Consider the following 20,580-nt stretch of genomic DNA (forward strand, 5'->3'; position numbering starts at 1 on the left):
CACACACAAAAGTCATCTCAATGCATTAAAGACTTTAGTGTAGGGCTTCCCTGGTGGCGCAGCGGTTGAGAGTCCACCTGCCGATGCAGGGGACACGGGTTCGTGCCCCGGTCCGGGAAGATCCCACATGCCACGGAGCGGCTGGGCCCGTGAGCCATGGCTGCTGAGCCTGTGCATCCGGAGCCTGTGCTCCGCAACGGGAGAGGCCACAACAGTGAGAGGCCCGCATACCGCAAAAAAAAAAAAAAGAAATGGGCAGAAGACCTAAATAGACATTTCTCCAAAGAAGACATATGGAAGGCCAAAAAGCACATGAAAATATGCTCAACATCACTCATTACTAGACAAATGCAAATCAAAACTACAATGAGGTATCACGTCACACTGGTCAGCATGAGCATCATTAAAAAGTCCACATATAATAAGTGCTGGAGAGGGTGTGGAGAAAAGGGAACTCTCCTACAGTGTTGAAGGGAATGTAAATTGGTGCAGCCATTATGGAGAACAGTATGGAGATTCCTTAAGAAACTAAAAAGGGTTGCTATATGGTCCAGCAGTCCCACTCCTGGGCAAATATCCCGAGAAAACTCTAATTTGAAAAGATACATGCACCCCAATGTTCATAGTAGCACTATTTAAAATAGCCAACTGGTGACTTCCTTGGTGGCGCAGTGGTTAAGAATCTGCCTGCCAGTGCAGGGGACACAGGTTTGAGCCCTGGGCTGGGAAGACACCACATGCCACCAAGCAACTAAGCCCGTGTGCCACAACTACTGAAGCCCGCTAGCCTAGAGCCCACGAGCCACAGCTACTGAGCCCACATGCCACAATTACTGAGGCCCGCGTGCCTAGAGCCCGTGCTCTGCAACAAGAGAAGCCACCATAATGAGAAGCCTGCGCACTGCAACGAAGAGTAGCCCCCGCTCGCTGCAACTAGAGAAAGCCCACGTGCAGCAACAAAACCCAACACAGCCAAAAATTAAATAAATAAATAAATAAATAAATGAAAAAAACCCCAAGACATGGAAGCAACCTAAATGTCTATCTACAGATGAATGGATAAAAAGATGTGGCATACCTATACAATGGAATACTACTCAGCCATAAATGAGAATGAGATGATGCCATTTGTAGCAACATGGATGGACCTAGAGATTATCATACTAAGTGAAGTAAGTCAAAGAAAGATAAATATCATATGATATCACTTATATGTGGAATCTAAAATATGACACAAATGAAGTTATTTACAAAACAGAAATAGACTCACAGACATAGAAAACAACCTTATGTTTACCAAAGGGGAAAGAGGGTGGGGGAGAGATAAATTAGGAGTTTGGGATTAGCAGATATAAAACTATCATGTATTCAGTGTAAAACAGATAAACAACAAGGTCCTACTGTATAGCACAGGGAACTATATTCAATATCCTGTAATAAACCATAACCATGTAAAAGAATATGGAAAAAATATATAACTTTGCTGTACACCAGAAAGTAACACAACAATGTAAATCAACTATACTTCAATTGAAAAATAAAATAAAATTTAAAAATGTGCTAATGAACAGCTGAGTCAAATATAAAAGGAACAACAACTTGATTGGCAGAGACCTCTTGCCTGCAACAACAATCAAAAATGGCAGAACAATGGAGTAATGTCTTTAAAGTACTTAAATAACACTTTAGAATTAGGAATGAATACATAATAAAAATTTTCAGATATACAAGACTATGAGAGTGTACTACACAAAACATGTTGAGATTTACAAAACCAAGATAATTTACTACACATAGGGTATAGTGGAAAGAACTATTAAAGTATATTCTTCAGCAAGAAGAAAATTGAGGCTAGACTTTGAGAGTGGAATATAAGAATAAAAAGGTAGAGAGGAAATGGTAAAGCATGTTGGTGAATATAAATAGTATTGATGTTTAAAAAAACTGAAACCATCTTGTTTTCAGCTTTACCTGTAGATTTTATTTCTTTTGTAAAAATGTGAAAGAAATATGGTAATTAATTAATGTTTTATTTTTTTAAATTTTTATTTATTTATTTTTGGCTGCGTTGAGTCCTCGTTGCTGCACATGGGCTTTCTCTAGTTGCGGTGAGCGGGGGCTACTCTTCGTTGAGGTGCACGGGCTTCTCACTGCAGTGGCTTCTCTGGTGGCGAAGCATGGGCTGTAGGTGCGTGGGCTTCAGCTGTGGCTCATGGGCTTAGTTGCTCCACGGCATGTGGGGTCTTCCCAGACCAGGGCTCGAACCCATGTCCCCTGCATTAGCAGGCAGATTCTTAACCACTGCGCCACCAGGGAGGCCCCTAAATTAATGTTTTAAGAGTTAGAGGTTTGATTTACAAAAGAAAAAACTCGGGGTAGAATGTCAAAGGTATGAATAATGTGGAATAGCAGGAATGCAAACATTTTACATCAGTCTCTGAGTCAAAATAACCGGAGGAAGAGATTTAAAAAGGAAATGCATATCCTAATACATGCTGAAAACATCTGATAAAATCCAGCATTTATTCATAATGAAAAGTGAACTTGACTGGAAGGGAACTTCCTCAGGTTAAGAGGAAGCTATGAACAAACATCATACAATTATGTATAGTAACCATCATACTATTTTGCAACTTTCCAGGAGAGCAGCTCAAAACACCAAGAAAGAGAAAAGCCATGGCTAAAAATCTTCATAAATGCATGGGAAAACATATAACATGAGAAATCCAGTTATTTATTGGTTTGGGGAGAAATAGGGTAGCAATAGGGTATGGTGCTGGAGAGAGAAGAATTTGAGAGAAAATAACCAATGCAAACGAGCGGGAATGGATAGGCCTGAGAATGATGTTGTAAAGAAGTCCAGACGTCTGAACACACATTGTCCGGTATCCCTGGGCAGATTTTCCATTTCAAAGATGAGGTCTAGAGTCTGCTTTCTTTTCCTGACGTCTTCTCCTGCTACTATAGCCAGTCTGGAGGGAAAAAGGAGTTGTTGGCCCACGAGATGCTTAATTTCCAGGTTGTAGGACATTCAGTGTAAAAGACGCCGGGAAATCCATTGGGCCTCCAGGATGGTAGCCAGAATGTGTGTGTGTGTGTGTGTGTGTGTGTGTGTGTGTACACCGGGGTGCAGTTCATTCCGGGAACAGACATCTCTGGGCCTCGCGCTTAGGACGGTAAGGGCGTTGGGGGCGCTCGTGAGGACCCGGACTCGGAGAGGGAGGTAGAGGTTGGAGTGGTGAGTCGAGGGAGAGCTCCCAAAGGTGCAAGTGCAGGTTGTCGTCGTGGTGAGGAGAGCGTTTCTCTGGAGTAGGATTGGGCGCCCGAGGACGGGGCTCTGGGACAAAGCCCTGCGCGCTGGGTCCCGACACCCTTGCGGTGGGGCTGCGGAGCTCAGCGACGGAGCCGGCTTCAGCCTCCATCCCAGGCGGCAGGAGCTCGGCGTCTGCTTCCTCCTGGTTGGCCTCTTCTTGGCGGGCGATCTCTGGGACAGCTGCGCAGAAGAATCCCGGCTCCCAGGCCATGTACTCCCCTGGAGCGCTCAGGAAAGCGGCCCGTTGCAGGCCCTGTCCCCACGGGCCTTCCACGCCCCAGCCCAGGAGGGCCTCGGGGACCAGCATGAGCATGTGATCTCCGAGAGACACTTGCAGCACGGACGTGGGCTTGGGCGCCAGCAGCACGTCGACGCCATCTAGGGGCAGGTGCAGGGCACAGCCGGCGGGCAGGACCACTACGGAAGTGAGCGCGTCCGCGGCCGGAGGTCCCGTCAGGTTGTCCAGGCTGGGCGCCGCCTCGGACTCGGACTCGGGGTCCTCGGGCTCCTCCGTTCGGCGGCGCTTGGCGGGGCCGGGTCCTTCGGTCTGCGGTCCCCCCCAGTCCGCAGGGTAGGCACTGGGCCTGCGGGGCCGTTTGCCCATGACCTCGACCGACGGACGGCGCCCCCGGGGCCTGGCAGAGGGCGAGGAGGCGCTCGATCCTGCACGCTGTGACGGGTTTCGACGACGGCTGAGGCAAGCCGGGGCGGGGCGGCGCGATGCGGCGACGGCAGGACGGCGCGATACGGGACGAGTCCTCGGAGCTCCGGGGCCGCCTCCTGCAGTTGGTCCTGCAGTTCAGGTTTCTAGGGGAACGGCGTCTGGCGCGGGGCTGGGCCTGGCGCCTTCGAATCTTCAGCTCGTCACGCCGATTCGTCTCCGCAACAGACAGCGAAAGATGTTGCCCGTGAAGCCAGTGAAATCCTAGTCGCAAAATGTCACGCGAAGCCCCGCCCCCTCCAAGGCTCCGCCCCGTAGACCTCGCGGTATCTGTGCTGCCCAATAGCCGGGGCTGTGGTTGGTAGAAAGCTACTGTTAAAGTCCTCCGGGGGCCAGAATACTCGTGTACTTCATTCTTAGAGAAAAAAAGATACCCCGAAAATGGAACTTTAACTATTAGTCACCTTTAAGGTCAATATTTTCCTTTGATTTCAGGCATTCTAGAGAAAAAAACCACTCAAATAGACCACCCCCCTGGCAACATAAAACGGACCTATCTAAACGTTCCATGAAATTCCTTTAATGCTTGTGCTTTCATTTCAGGAGTAAATGGAAAATACTCATATATGTTTAGGTAAAGCTCTGTCTTAATAGTCAAATATTTGTGGCAGTTCCTTCCTGAAGATAAAAGCTGTTATAAAATTAAAACAATCTCAGTATAATTAACTTGTTTTATTCAGTATTTATTATATGCCAACCATTCTACTGAGGTTTAAAAAATGATCTTCATTTATTAAATTAAATTAATTAATTAATTTATTTGGCGGTACGCGGGCCTCTCACTGTTGTGGCCTCTCCCGTTGCGGAGCACAGGCTCCAGACGCGCTGGCTCAGCGGCCATGGCTCACGGGCCCAGCCCCTCCGCGGCATGCGGGATCTTCCCGGACCGGGACACGAACCCGTGTCCCCTGCGTCGGCAGGCGGACCCTCAACCACTGTGCCACCTGGGAAGCCCTGATCTTTGTTTTGAAAAAATTTTTTATTTTTATGTACTTTTGGCTGCGTTGGGTCTTTGTTGCTGCGTGCGGGCTTTCTCTAGTTGCAGCGAGCGGGGGCTAGTCTTCGCTGCGGTGCACAGGCTTCTCGTTGCGGTGGCTTCTGTTTGTTGCGGAGCACGGGCTCTAGGCACACGGGCTTCTGTAGTTGTGGGACGCAGGCTCAGTAGTCGTGGCTCTTGGGCTCTAGAGTGCAGGCTCAGTAGTTGCGGCACATGGGCTTATTTGCTCCACGGCATGTGGGATCTTCTCGGACCAGGGCTCGAACCCGGCATGCGGATTCTTAACTACTGCGCCGCCAGGACCCTGGTGGCACAGTAGTTAAGGTATGTACTAAAAGCTGTACACATTTAATGTAAACAACTTGAGTTTGTAGATAAGAATACACTCGTGAAACTATCACCACAATCAAAACCATAAAAGTTATCTATGACCTGCAAAAGTGTCTTCCTGCCCTCTCTGAAAAAAAAAATGACCTTTTTTACTTTTCACAACACCTGAAGCTCAGAGTGGTCAAGTGAGGTTTCAAAACTTAAATATGTACCAAGTTTGTGTTAGATATAGGCATCCAATGCAGACTTCTCTGGTTTTAAATCATCAACTCTTAACTCATACATTTATTGCATACACCTAAGAGTGAATTACTATAATTGGTCCTGTGTGTGTCTTTTCAAGTTAATAGGTAGGGACTTCCCTGGTGACGCAGTGGTTAAGAATCTGCCTGCCAATGCAGGGGACATGGGTTTGATCCCTGATCTGGGAAGACCCCACATGCTGCAGAGCAGCAAAACCCGTGCGCCACAACTGCTGAAGCCCTTGTGCCTAGAGCCTGTGCTCTGCAACAAGAGAAGCCACTGCAATGAGAAGCCCGCGCACTGCAACCAAGAGTAGCCCCTGCTGGCCTCAACTAGAGAAAAGCCAGCATGCAGCACCGAAGACCAGACACAGCCAAAAATAAGTAAATAGATAAATAAATAAACAAAGAAATAAATAAATTTTAAAATTATAAAAAAAGATTTAAAAAATGTTAATAGGTAACGCCTTCCTCTTTTTTTTCCCCAAAATATTTTTCACAGTTTAAACTCCTGTGAGCGGAGTATGTTTCCATTTCATTACATCCTTGTAAACATTTCTTATTGATAGACTCTTAACTGTTTTCCAACCTGGTGTAGTAAAATGCTATATCATTGTGTTTTCATTTTGCATTTCTGATTGCCAGTCAAGGTGGATCATTTTTTTCACATGCTTATTAGCCAATATTATATTTAATTCTTTGAAATATTCCCATCTTCTTGGGTTTTTTTTACTTAAAAAAATTAGGTTTCAACTTTTCCTCCAACTTTTTGCAGTGCTGGTTCGTTCTTCAAAGACCAACTCTGAGGGCACTTTCTTGAAAAGGGCATTTCTGACCATTTTGTTTGGAATGGTTTCTTCACTTACTCTCTATCTCATCCCTCTCTCTATGGCCTTCATAGTATTACCACATTCTGTAAATAAACAAAATATTGTTTAAAGACATTGGGGTTCAGTCATACTACTACCAGTCACTTATCAAATGTATGTGCAGCAAATGTCTCTATCACAGTCTTTGAAGACTTTCGCCCTTGATTCACTGTAATTCTCACTCATTGCACATCTGCTGTAGTTTGTGGTGAGTTTAATATTGTCATGGATCCCTCCTCCCCCCACATCTTGGCTTCTCAGTTCTCTTCCTCTTCAGTAATTTTGTCCTCCCTCCTACCTCATTGACTCATACTCTTTTACCTTGTCATTATGAAACTTATATGGTAGTCATCAGTTACATCCATTAGACTATAACTTAATTAGTAAATAGTAAACTGTAAACTGCCTTCGCTGGTCAAGCTCACTTTAACTGTTTTTACAAAAACTTGCATATCCCCCAAGCATGATGTAGCCTAAAGAGTAAGCTACAAGGCCTCTTCACGACCCCTATGGATAAGTACCTCTGATGTAAGAGTCTTAAGATGTTTGCCCGAGTTGTTTTTTTGGAACTTGGAGTCAGTTGTCCAGTTTGAACTTCAGCTGGTTAAGACTGGTTGGGACAACCGCCTCTCCCCTTGGGCATGCGAGAGTGTCTGATCGGTGGCCATTTGATGTCAGAGGGCCAAAACCTCCACCCTAAGAATATGCCAATGTCGCCGTTTTCTGCACATGCATCCTCTGAAGGAGCACGTAGCTTAGTTGCACCTGCCGAGAATAACGATACATCTTTTTTTTAAAATGTATTTATTTATTTAATTTATTTATTTTTGGCTGTGTTGGGTCTTCGTTGCTGCGTGCGGGCTTTCTCTGTTTGCAGTGAGCGGGGGCTTCTCTTCGTTGCAGTGTGCAGGCCTCTCATTGTGGTGGCTTCTCTTGTTGTGGAACACGGACACTAGGAGCGTGGGCTTCAGCAGTTGTGGCACACAGGCTCAGTAGTTGTGGCACGCAGGCTCTAGAGTGCAGGCTCAGTACTTGTGGCTCAAGGGCTTAGTTGCTCCGAGGCATGTGAGATCCTCCCAGACCAGGGCTCGAACCCATGTCCCCTGCATTGGTAGGCGGATTCTTTTTTTTTTTTTTTTGGTAGGCGGATTCTTAACCACTGTGCCACCAGGGAAGTCCCGACCCGATCTTTTTCTCCTTTCCAGTCACCTTTCCCCACACTCCCTGCACCTCAGGCCACCCTAATTCTTTATCCAGTAAATATCCCTAGCCCCTGGCCTTTGGGGAGATGGATTTGAGATTTGTTCTCCTTTCTCCTTGCTTGACTGTCTTGTGAATAAACCCTTTCTCTGCTGCAAACCTCTCTATCTCAGAGTTGGGCTTTCTGTGTGTGAGGCAAATGAACGTGGCTCAGTAACAATTACTCCAAATTGTGACCCCCTCTGTAATCACAATTTAAAAGATTTATTCTCAGAGTAGTGGCTACCTCCTAACTTTCTAGCTTAGCCCTTTACATATCCAAACTCCATCAATGCTTATGCCCTTCTGGAAAAATTCATCTTTTCAGTGAAACTTAAACTATCAGTTCTTCACTTCCCTCCATAACTGGAACTTAAATTCCACGAAGAGTCATTTTAATCATTGCTATATGTATATCTTTTTTAAAAATTATTTTTTATTGAGGTAACATTTGTTTATAACATTATATAAGTTTCATATGGACAACATTATATTTCTACTTCTGTACACACTACAGCATGCTCACCAACAAAGATTTAGTTTGTATAGTCACCACAGAGTTGATCCTCTTTATCCATTTCACCCTTTCCCCTCTGGTAGCCACTACTCTGTTCTCTGTATCTACATGTTTGTTTTTGTTTGGTGTGGTTTGTTCATTTACTTTGTATGTTTTTTTTAAAATTCCATATCTATGTGAAATCATATGGTATTTGGCTTTCTCTAGCTGACTTCTTTCACTTAGCATAATACTCGCAGTGTCCATCCATGCTGTGGCAAATGGCCAGGTTTTATTTTTTTCCTATGGCTGTGTCTATATTGTATATATTGTGTTTCACCTCTTCTTTATTCATTTATTGGTTGATGGGCGCTGCGGTTGTTGCTATACCTTGACTATTGTAAATAATGCTGCAATGAACATGGGGGTGCATAAGTGTTTTCAAGTTAGTGTTTTCATATACTTTGGATAAATACTCAGAAGTGGGATAGCTGGATCATATGGTAGTTCTATTCCTACATTTCTAAGGAATCTTCATACCGTTCTCCATAGTGGCTGTGCCATTTTACATTCCCACCGACACCGCAGGAGGGCTCACTTTTCTCCACGTACTCGCCAACACTTTTAATTTCTTGCCTTTTGATAAAAGCCATTCTAACAGGTATGAAGTGATATGTCATTGTCGGGTTTTTTTTTTAGTTTTTTAAAAATTGAGGTATAATGGAGTTACAGTGTTACGTTTCAGGTGTACAAAATAATGATCAACAACTCCTAAAGATTATACTCCATTTATAGTTATTATAAAATATTGGCTATGGACCCTTGCCTGGCGGTCCAGTGGTTAAGACTCCATGCTTCCACTGCAGGGGCCCCGGGTTCAGTCCCTGTTCAGGGAACTAAGATCCCCGTGTGCTGCGGGGTACGGCCAAAAAATAAATATTGGCTGTATTCCCTGTGTTGTACAATATATCCTTGTAGCTTAATTACTTTAAACATAGTAGTTTATACCTCTTCATCTCTTACCCCATCTTGCCTCTCCCCACCTGTAACCACGAGTTTGTTCTCTATATCTGTGAATCTGTTTCTTTTTCGTTATATTCACTAGTTTGTTTTATTTTCTGGATTCCATGTTTAAGTGATAACATAACAGTATTTGTCTTTCTCTGTCTGACTTATTTCACTATGCATAATACCCTACAAGTCTATCCATGTTGTTGTAAATGACAAAATTTCACTCTTTTTTTTATGGCTGAGTATATACATACACACACACACATGCATATATGTATCACATCACATCTTCTTTAGCTGTCCATCTGTTGATGGACACTTAGGTTGTTTCCATATTTTGGCTGTCATAAATAATTCTGCCATGAACATTCAGCTGCATGTATCTTTGCAAAGTAGTGTTTTTGTTTTCTTTGGATGTATACCCAGGAGTGGAATTGCTGTATCCTATGGTAATTCTATTTAGTTTTTTGAGGAACCTCCACACTGTTTTCCACAGTGGCTGCACCAATTCACATTCCCACCAACAGTGTACGGGGGTCCCCTTTATTTCACAACCTAGCCAACATTTGTTATTTGTGGTCGTTTTGATGTTAGGTGTTCTTACAGGTGTGAGGTGGTATCTCATGGTGGTTTGATTTGTATTTCTCTGACGGTTAGTGATGTTGAGCATCTTTTCATGTGCCTGTTGCCCGACTGTTATGTCTTCTTTGGAAAAATGTCTGTTCACCTCTTCTGCCCATTTTTGTTAATTGATTTTTATTGGAGTGTAGTTGATTTACAATGTTGTGTTAGTTTCAGGTGTACAGCAAAGTGAATCAGTTATACATAGATCCACTGTTTTTTAGGTTCTGTTCCCATATACGTTATTACAGAGTATTGAGGAGAGTTGTATAAACTTTTTTTTACATCTTTATTGGAGTATAATCGCTTTACCATGGTGTGTTAGTTTCTGCCTTATAACACAGTGAATCAGTTATACATATACATATGTTCCCATATCTCTTCCCTCTTGCGTCTCCCTCCCTCCCACCCTCCCTATCCCACCCTTCTAGGTGGTCACAAAGCACTGAGCTGATCTCCCTGTGCCATGCGGCTGCTTCCCAGTAGCTATCTGTTTTACATTTGGTAGTGTATATATGTCCATGCCTCTCTCTCGCTTTGTCAGAGCTTACCCTTGCCCCTCCCCATATCCTCAAGTTCGTTCTCTAGTAGGTCTGTGTCTTTATTCCTGTCTTACCCCTAGGTTCTTCATGACATTTTTTTCCCTTAAATTCCATATCTATGTGTTAGCATACGGTATTTGTCTTTCTCTTTCTGACTGACTTCACTCTGTATGACAGACTCTAGGTCCATCCACCTCATTACACATAGCTCAATTTCGTTTCTTTTTATGGCTGAGTAATATTCCATTGTATATCTGTGCCACATCTTCTTTATCCATTCATCCAATGATGGACACTTAGGTTGTTTCCAGCTCCGGGCTATTGTGAATAGAGCTGCAATGAACATTTTGGTACATGACTCTTTTTGAATTATGGTTTTCTCAGGGTATATGCCCAGTAGTGGGATTGCTGGGTCATATGGTAGTTCTATTTTTAGTTTTTTAAGGAACCTCCATACTGTTCCCCATAGTGGCTGTACCAATTCACATTCCCACCAGCAGTGCAAGAGTGTTCCCTTTTCTCCACACCCTCTCCAGCATTTATTGTTTCTAGACTTTTAGATGATGGCCATTCTGACTGGGGTGAGATGATATCTCATTGCAGTTTTGACTTGCATTTCTCTAATGGTTAATGATGTTGAGCATTCTTTCATGTGTTTGTTGGGAGTCTGTATATCTCCTTTGGAGAAATGTCTATTTAGGTCTTCTGCCCATTTTTGGATTGGGTTGTTTGTTTGTTTGCTACTGAGCTGCATGAGCTGCTTATAAATTTTGGAGATTAATCCTTTGTCAGTTGCTTCATTTGGAAATATTTTGTCCCATTCCGAGGGTTGTCTTTGGTCTTGCTTATGGTTTCCTTTGCTGTGCAAAAGCTTTGAAGTTTCATTAGGTCCCATTTGTTTATCTTTGTTTTTATTTCCATTTCTCTAGGAGGTGGGTCCAAAAGGATCTTGTTGTGATTTATGTCATAGAGTGTTCTGCCTATGTTTTCCTCTAAGAGTTTGATAGTTTCTGGCATTACATTTAGGTCTTTAATCCATTTTGAGCTTATTTTTGTGTATGGTGTTCGGGAGTGATCTAATCTCATACTTTTACATGTACCTGTCCAGTTTTCCCAGCACCACTTATTGAAGAGGCTGTCCTTTCTCCACTGTACATTCCTGCCTCCTTTATCAAAGATACAGTGACCATATGTGTGTGGGTTTATCTCTGGGCTTTCTGTCCTGTTCCTTCTGCCCGTTTTTCAATCAGGTGGTTTGCTTTTTCCTATTGAGTTGTATGAGCTGTTTATATATTTTGGATATTAACCTCTTATTGGTCATCTCATTCCCAAATATTTTCCCCCATTCAGTAGGTTGTCTTTTCATTTTGTTGATGGTTTCCTTTGCTGTCTGGAAACTTTTAGGTTTAATTAGGTCCCATTTGTTTATTTTGGCTTTTGTTTCCTTTGCCTTAGGAGACAGATTAAAACAATATACAGTAAAGATAGAAAATCAACCATGTACAAAGCTAGTAGGAAGGTTAAAAGCCAAAAGTAGTAATATCATCTGTATCTACAGTAAGCAGTTTGGGGATACACAAAATAATTAGATGTAAAATATGATGTCCAAAACAGTAATCATAAGGGGAGGAGAGTACAATTGTAGGGTTGTTAAATGCATTTGAGATTTGAGATCAGCAACTTAAAACAATCACATATAACAATATATCACTGTATATAAACTTCATGATAGACACAAACAGAAAAATCTATAATAGATGCACACAGAAAAAAGAGGCAAGGATTTGAACATGACATTAAAGATAGTCATCAAATCACAAGACAAAAGAATGAAAGAAGAAGAAAGGAAGAAAAAAGCACTACAAAACAACATCAAAACAATTAATAAAATGGCAATAAGAACATACACATCAATAATTATTCAAAGTAAATGGACTAAATGCTCCAATCAAAAGACATAGGGCGATAGATAAATGAGGACCTAGTGTATGGCACAGGGAACTCTATTCAATATTTTGTATATAATAACTTATAATGGAAAAGAATCTGAAAAAGAATATATACATATATAGATCGCTTTGCTGTACACCTGAAACTAATACAACATTGTAAATCAACTATACTTCAATAAAAAGTTGTTTGTTTTGAAAAAAAAAAGAGTGGCCGAATGGATACAAAAACAAGACCCATATATATGCTGCCTACAAGAGGCTCACTTCGGATCTAAAGACACACATAGACTGAAAGTGAGGGGATGGAAAAAGATACTCCATGCAAATGGAAATAAAAAGAAAGCTGGGGAGCAATACTTACATGAGACATAGACTTTAAGAGAAATAGACTTTTGTGGTTTGGATTTGCATTTCTCTAATAATTTGTGACGTTGAACATCTTTTCATGTGTCTATTGGCCATCTATGTCTTCTTTGGAAAGTGTCCTATACCCATTTGGGGGTTGTTTTATTTTTGTTGTTGTTGTTGTGAGTTCTTTCTATATTTTGGATGTTCACCCCTGACTGGATATATGATTTGCAAGTATCTTCTTCCATTAGGTAGGTTCCCTGTTCATTTTGTTGCTGGTTTCCTTTACTGTGCAGAAACTTCTTAGTTTGATGTAATCCTATTTGTTTACTTTTGCTTGTGTTTCCCTTGCCTGAGGAGACAAATAAGTGGAAAAGTGTTCTGTGCTCATGGATTGGAAGAAATAACATCGTTCAAATGTCTCTATTACCTAAAGCAATCTTCAGATCCAATGCAATCTCTATCAAAGTCCCAAGGATATTTTTCGCAAAAATAGAATAAAAAAGTCTTAGATTTACATGAAACCATAAGAGACCCTGAACAGCCAAAGCAATCCTGATAAAAAGAACAGAGTTGGAGGTATCACACTCTCTGATTTAAAACTATATTATAAAGCTACAATAATCAAAACAGCATTATATTTGCAGAAAAGCAGATACATAGGTCAATGGAACATAACTGAGAACCTGGGAGTAAACCCATACATATATGGATAATGAATTCATGGCAAGGAAGCAAAGAGCGTACAATGGAAAAGGACAGTCTCTTCAATAAATGGTGACGGGGGAACTTCCCTGGTGGTGCAGTGGTTAAAACTCCGTCTGCCAATGCAGGGGGACACGGGTTCGATTCCTGGTCTGGCAAGATCCCACATGCCACGGAGCAACTAAGCCCGTGCGCCACAACTACTGAGCCTGTGCCCTAGAGCCCGCGAGCCACAACTACTGAGCCCCTGTGCCACAACTACCAAAGCCCGTGTGCCTAGAGCCTGTGCTCCGCAACAAGAGAAGCCACTGCAATGAGAAGCCCATGCACTGCAACGAAGACCCAACGCAGCCAAAAATAAATAAATAAATAAATTTAGATTAAAACATGGTGTTGGGAAAACTGGACAGCCACATGCTAAGAAAAAAAGAAAAAGAAACTAGACCACTATCTCACACCACACACAAAAGTCATCTCAATGCACTAAAGACTTTAGTGTAGGGCTTCCCTGGTGGCGCAGCGGTTGAGAGTCCACCTGCCAATGCACGGGACACGGGTTCGTGCCCCGGTCCAGGAAGATCCCACATGCCACGGAGCGGCTGGGCCCGTGAGCCATGGCTGCTGAGCCTGTGCATCCGGAGCCTGTGCTCCGCAACGGGAGAGGCCACAACAGTGAGAGGCCCGCATACTGCAAAAAAAAAAAAAAGAAATGGGCAGAAGACCTAAATAGACATTTCTCCAAAGAAGACATATGGAAGGCCAAAAAGCACATGAAAATATGCTCAACATCACTCATTACTAGACAAATGCAAATCAAAACTACAATGAGGTATCACGTCACACTGGTCAGCATGAGCATCATTAAAAAGTCCACATATAATAAGTGCTGGAGAGGGTGTGGAGAAAAGGGAACTCTCCTACAGTGTTGAAGGGAATGTAAATTGGTGCAGCCATTATGGAGAACAGTATGGAGATTCCTTAAGAAACTAAAAAGGGTTGCTATATGGTCCAGCAGTCCCACTCCTGGGCAAATATCCCGAGAAAACTCTAATTTGAAAAGATACATGCACCCCAATGTTCATAGTAGCACTCTTTAAAATAGCCAACTGGTGACTTCCTTGGTGGCGCAGTGGTTAAGAATCTGCCTGCCAGTGCAGGGGACACAGGTTTGAGCCCTGGGCTGGGAAGACCCCACATGCCACCAAGCAACTAAGCCCGTGTGCCACAACTACTGAAGCCCGCTAGCCTAGAGCCCACGAGCCACAGCTACTGAGCCCACATGCCACAATTACTGAGGCCCGCGTGCCTAGAGCCCGTGCTCTGCAACAAGAGAAGCCACCGTAATGAGAAGCCTGCGCACTGCAACGAAGAGTAGCCCCCGCTCGCTGCAACTAGAGAAAGCCCACGTGCAGCAACAAAACCCAACACAGCCAAAAATTAAATAAATAAATAAATAAATAAATAAATGAAAAAAACCCCAAGACATGGAAGCAACCTAAATGTCTATCTACAGATGAATGGATAAAAAGATGTGGCATACCTATACAATGGAATACTACTCAGCCATAAATGAGAATGAGATGATGCCATTTGTAGCAACATGGATGGACCTAGAGATTATCATACTAAGTGAAGTAAGTCAAAGAAAGATAAATATCATATGATATCACTTATATGTGGAATGTAAAATATGACACAAATGAAGTTATTTACAAAACAGAAATAGACTCACAGACATAGAAAACAACCTTATGTTTACCAAAGGGGAAAGAGGGTGGGGGAGAGATAAATTAGGAGTTTGGGATTAGCAGATATAAAACTATCATGTATTCAGTGTAAAACAGATAAACAACAAGGTCCTACTGTATAGCACAGGGAACTATATTCAATATCCTGTAATAAACCATAACCATGTAAAAGAATATGGAAAAAATATATAACTTTGCTGTACACCAGAAAGTAACACACCAATGTAAATCAACTATACTTCAATTGAAAAATAAAATAAAATTTAAAAATGTGCTAATGAACAGCTGAGTCAAATATAAAAGGAACAACAACTTGATTGGCAGAGACCTCTTGCCTGCAACAACAATCAAAAATGGCAGAACAATGGAGTAATGTCTTTAAAGTACTTAAATAACACTTTAGAATTAGGAATGAATACATAATAAAAATTTTCAGATATACAAGACTATGAGAGTGTACTACACAAAACATGTTGAGATTTACAAAACCAAGATAATTTACTACACATAGGGTATAGTGGAAAGAACTATTAAAGTATATTCTTCAGCAAGAAGAAAATTGAGGCTAGACTTTGAGAGTGGAATATAAGAATAAAAAGGTAGAGAGGAAATGGTAAAGCATGTTGGTGAATATAAATAGTATTGATGTTTAAAAAAACTGAAACCATCTTGTTTTCAGCTTTACCTGTAGATTTTATTTCTTTTGTAAAAATGTGAAAGAAATATGGTAATTAATTAATGTTTTATTTTTTTAAATTTTTATTTATTTATTTTTGGCTGCGTTGAGTCCTCGTTGCTGCACACGGGCTTTCTCTAGTTGCGGTGAGCGGGGGCTACTCTTCGTTGAGGTGCACGGGCTTCTCACTGCAGTGGCTTCTCTGGTGGCGAAGCATGGGCTGTAGGTGCGTGGGCTTCAGCTGTGGCTCATGGGCTTAGTTGCTCCACGGCATGTGGGGTCTTCCCAGACCAGGGCTCGAACCCATGTCCCCTGCATTAGCAGGCAGATTCTTAACCACTGCGCCACCAGGGAGGCCCCTAAATTAATGTTTTAAGAGTTAGAGGTTTGATTTACAAAAGAAAAAACTCGGGGTAGAATGTCAAAGGTATGAATAATGTGGAATAGCAGGAATGCAAACATTTTACATCAGTCTCTGAGTCAAAATAACCGGAGGAAGAGATTTAAAAAGGAAATGCATATCCTAATACATGCTGAAAACATCTGATAAAATCCAGCATTTATTCATAATGAAAAGTGAACTTGACTGGAAGAGAACTTCCTCAGGTTAAGAGGAAGCTATGAACAAACATCATACAATTATGTATAGTAACCATCATACTATTTTGCAACTTTCCAGGAGAGCAGCTCAAAACACCAAGAAAGAGAAAAGCCATGGCTAAAAATCTTCATAAATGCATGGGAAAACATATAACATGAGAAATCCAGTTATTTATTGGTTTGGGGAGAAATAGGGTAGCAATAGGGTATGGTGCTGGAGAGAGAAGAATTTGAGAGAAAATAACCAATGCAAACGAGCGGGAATGGATAGGCCTGAGAATGATGTTGTAAAGAAGTCCAGACGTCTGAACACACATTGTCCGGTATCCCTGGGCGGATTTTCCATTTCAAAGATGAGGTCTAGAGTCTGCTTTCTTTTCCTGACGTCTTCTCCTGCTACTATAGCCAGTCTGGAGGGAAAAAGGAGTTGTTGGCCCACGAGATGCTTAATTTCCAGGTTGTAGGACATTCAGTGTAAAAGACGCCGGGAAATCCATTGGGCCTCCAGGATGGTAGCCAGAATGTGTGTGTGTGTGTGTGTGTGTGTGTGTGTGTGTGTACACCGGGGTGCAGTTCATTCCGGGAACAGACATCTCTGGGCCTCGCGCTTAGGACGGTAAGGGCGTTGGGGGCGCTCGTGAGGACCCGGACTCGGAGAGGGAGGTAGAGGTTGGAGTGGTGAGTCGAGGGAGAGCTCCCGAAGGTGCAAGTGCAGGTTGTCGTCGTGGTGAGGAGAGCGTTTCTCTGGAGTAGGATTGGGCGCCCGAGGACGGGGCTCTGGGACAAAGCCCTGCGCGCTGGGTCCCGACACCCTTGCGGTGGGGCTGCGGAGCTCAGCGACGGAGCCGGCTTCAGCCTCCATCCCAGGCGGCAGGAGCTCGGCGTCTGCTTCCTCCTGGTTGGCCTCTTCTTGGCGGGCGATCTCTGGGACAGCTGCGCAGAAGAATCCCGGCTCCCGGGCCATGTACTCCCCTGGAGCGCTCAGGAAAGCGGCCCGTTGCAGGCCCTGTCCCCACGGGCCTTCCACGCCCCAGCCCAGGAGGGCCTCGGGGACCAGCATGAGCATGTCATCTCCGAGAGACACTTGCAGCACGGACGTGGGCTTGGGCGCCAGCAGCACGTCGACGCCATCTAGGGGCAGGTGCAGGGCACAGCCGGCGGGCAGGACCACTACGGAAGTGAGCGCGTCCGCGGCCGGAGGTCCCGTCAGGTTGTCCAGGCTGGGCGCCGCCTCGGACTCGGACTCGGGGTCCTCGGGCTCCTCCGTTCGGCGGCGCTTGGCGGGGCCGGGTCCTTCGGTCTGCGGTCCCCCCCAGTCCGCAGGGTAGGCACTGGGCCTGCGGGGCCGTTTGCCCATGACCTCGACCGACGGACGGCGCCCCCGGGGCCTGGCAGAGGGCGAGGAGGCGCTCGATCCTGCACGCTGTGACGGGTTTCGACGACGGCTGAGGCAAGCCGGGGCGGGGCGGCGCGATGCGGCGACGGCAGGACGGCGCGATACGGGACGAGTCCTCGGAGCTCCGGGGCCGCCTCCTGCAGTTGGTCCTGCAGTTCAGGTTTCTAGGGGAACGGCGTCTGGCGCGGGGCTGGGCCTGGCGCCTTCGAATCTTCAGCTCGTCACGCCGATTCGTCTACGCAACAGACAGCGAAAGATGTTGCCCGTGAAGCCAGTGGAATCCTAGTCGCAAAATGTCACGCGAAGCCCCGCCCCCTCCAAGGCTCCGCCCCGTAGACCTCGCGGTATCTGTGCTGCCCAATAGCCGGGGCTGTGGTTGGTAGAAAGCTACTGTTAAAGTCCTCCGGGGGCCAGAATACTCGTGTACTTCATTTTTAGAGAAAAAAAGATACCCCGAAAATGGAACTTTAACTATTAGTCACCTTTAAGGTTAATATTTTCCTTTGATTTCAGGCATTCTAGAGAAAAGAACCACTCAAATAGACCACCCCCCTGGCAACATAAAACGGACCTATCTAAACGTTCCATGAAATTCCTTTAATGCTTGTGCTTTCATTTCAGGAGTAAATGGAAAATACTCATATATGTTTAGGTAAAGCTCTGTCTTAATAGTCAAATATTTGTGGCAGTTCCTTCCTGAAGATAAAAGCTGTTATAAAATTAAAACAATCTCAGTATAATTAACTTGTTTTATTCAGTATTTATTATATGCCAACCATTCTACTGAGGTTTAAAAAATGATCTTCATTTATTAAATTAAATTAATTAATTAATTTATTTGGCGGTACGCGGGCCTCTCACTGTTGTGGCCTCTCCCGTTGCGGAGCACAGGCTCCAGACGCGCTGGCTCAGCGGCCATGGCTCACGGGCCCAGCCCCTCCGCGGCATGCGGGATCTTCCCGGACCGGGACACGAACCCGTGTCCCCTGCGTCGGCAGGCGGACCCTCAACCACTGTGCCACCTGGGAAGCCCTGATCTTTGTTTTGAAAAAATTTTTTATTTTTATGTACTTTTGGCTGCGTTGGGTCTTTGTTGCTGCGTGCGGGCTTTCTCTAGTTGCAGCGAGCGGGGGCTAGTCTTCGCTGCGGTGCACAGGCTTCTCGTTGCGGTGGCTTCTGTTTGTTGCGGAGCACGGGCTCTAGGCACACGGGCTTCTGTAGTTGTGGGACGCAGGCTCAGTAGTCGTGGCTCTTGGGCTCTAGAGTGCAGGCTCAGTAGTTGCGGCACATGGGCTTATTTGCTCCACGGCATGTGGGATCTTCCCGGACCAGGGCTCGAACCCGGCATGCGGATTCTTAACTACTGCGCCGCCAGGACCCTGGTGGCGCAGTAGTTAAGGTATGTACTAAAAGCTGTACACATTTAATGTAAACAACTTGAGTTTGTAGATAAGAATACACTCGTGAAACTATCACCACAATCAAAACCATAAAAGTTATCTATGACCTGCAAAAGTGTCTTCCTGCCCTCTCTGAAAAAAAAAATGACCTTTTTTACTTTTCACAACACCTGAAGCTCAGAGTGGTCAAGTGAGGTTTCAAAACTTAAATATGTACCAAGTTTGTGTTAGATATAGGCATCCAATGCAGACTTCTCTGTTTTTAAATCATGAACTCTTAACTCATACATTTATTGCATACACCTAAGAGTGAATTACTATAATTGGTCCTGTGTGTGTCTTTTCAAGTTAATAGGTAGGGACTTCCCTGGTGACGCAGTGGTTAAGAATCTGCCTGCCAATGCAGGGGACATGGGTTTGATCCCTGATCTGGGAAGACCCCACATGCTGCAGAGCAGCAAAACCCGTGCGCCACAACTGCTGAAGCCCTTGTGCCTAGAGCCTGTGCTCTGCAACAAGAGAAGCCACTGCAATGAGAAGCCCGCGCACTGCAACCAAGAGTAGCCCCTGCTGGCCTCAACTAGAGAAAAGCCAGCATGCAGCACCGAAGACCAGACACAGCCAAAAATAAATAAATAGATAAATAAATAAACAAAGAAATAAATAAATTTTAAAATTATAAAAAAAAAGATTTAAAAAATGTTAATAGGTAACGCCTTCCTCTTTTTTTCCCCAAAATATTTTTCACAGTTTAAACTCCTGTGAGCGGAGTATGTTTCCATTTCATTACATCCTTGTAAACATTTCTTATTGATAGACTCTTAACTGTTTTCCAACCTGGTGTAGTAAAATGCTATATCATTGTGTTTTCATTTTGCATTTCTGATTGCCAGTCAAGGTGGATCATTTTTTTCCCATGCTTATTAGCCAATATTATATTTAATTCTTTGAAATATTCCCATCTTCTTGGTTTTTTTTTACTTAAAAAAATTAGGTTTCAACTTTTCCTCCAACTTTTTGCAGTGCTGGTTCGTTCTTCAAAGACCAACTCTGAGGGCACTTTCTTGAAAAGGGCATTTCTGACCATTTTGTTTGGAATGGTTTCTTCACTTACTCTCTATCTCATCCCTCTCTCTATGGCCTTCATAGTATTACCACATTCTGTAAATAAACAAAATATTGTTTAAAGACATTGGGGTTCAGTCATACTACTACCAGTCACTTATCAAATGTATGTGCAGCAAATGTCTCTATCACAGTCTTTGAAGACTTTCGCCCTTGATTCACTGTAATTCTCACTCATTGCACATCTGCTGTAGTTTGTGGTGAGTTTAATATTGTCATGGATCCCTCCTCCCCCCACATCTTGGCTTC

The 20,580-nt window shown here is 43.8% G+C and overlaps 2 protein-coding genes across 2 annotated transcripts; both read right to left on the reverse strand.

Annotated features, from left to right (window-relative positions):
* Positions 1-3,134: 3,134 nt before the first annotated feature.
* Positions 3,135-3,917, reverse strand: LOC309806592 (proline-rich protein 23C-like; the record flags this gene model as incomplete). Its single annotated transcript, XM_082625477.1, has 1 exon — positions 3,135-3,917. The coding sequence occupies one exon, from the start codon at positions 3,915-3,917 to the stop codon at positions 3,135-3,137; it is 783 nt and encodes a 260-aa protein (XP_082481603.1).
* A 13,067-nt stretch (positions 3,918-16,984) lies between these two features.
* LOC309806594 (proline-rich protein 23C-like) lies at positions 16,985-17,767 on the reverse strand (the record flags this gene model as incomplete). The annotated part of the gene is made up of 1 exon (XM_082625480.1): positions 16,985-17,767. One exon carries the CDS (start codon positions 17,765-17,767, stop codon positions 16,985-16,987), a length of 783 nt encoding a protein of 260 aa, XP_082481606.1.
* Between the last annotated feature and the right edge of the window lie 2,813 nt (positions 17,768-20,580).

Source organism: Mesoplodon mirus, assembly GCF_964341445.2.
Source record: "Mesoplodon mirus genome assembly, chromosome: 6".
NCBI lineage: Eukaryota > Metazoa > Chordata > Mammalia > Artiodactyla > Ziphiidae > Mesoplodon > Mesoplodon mirus.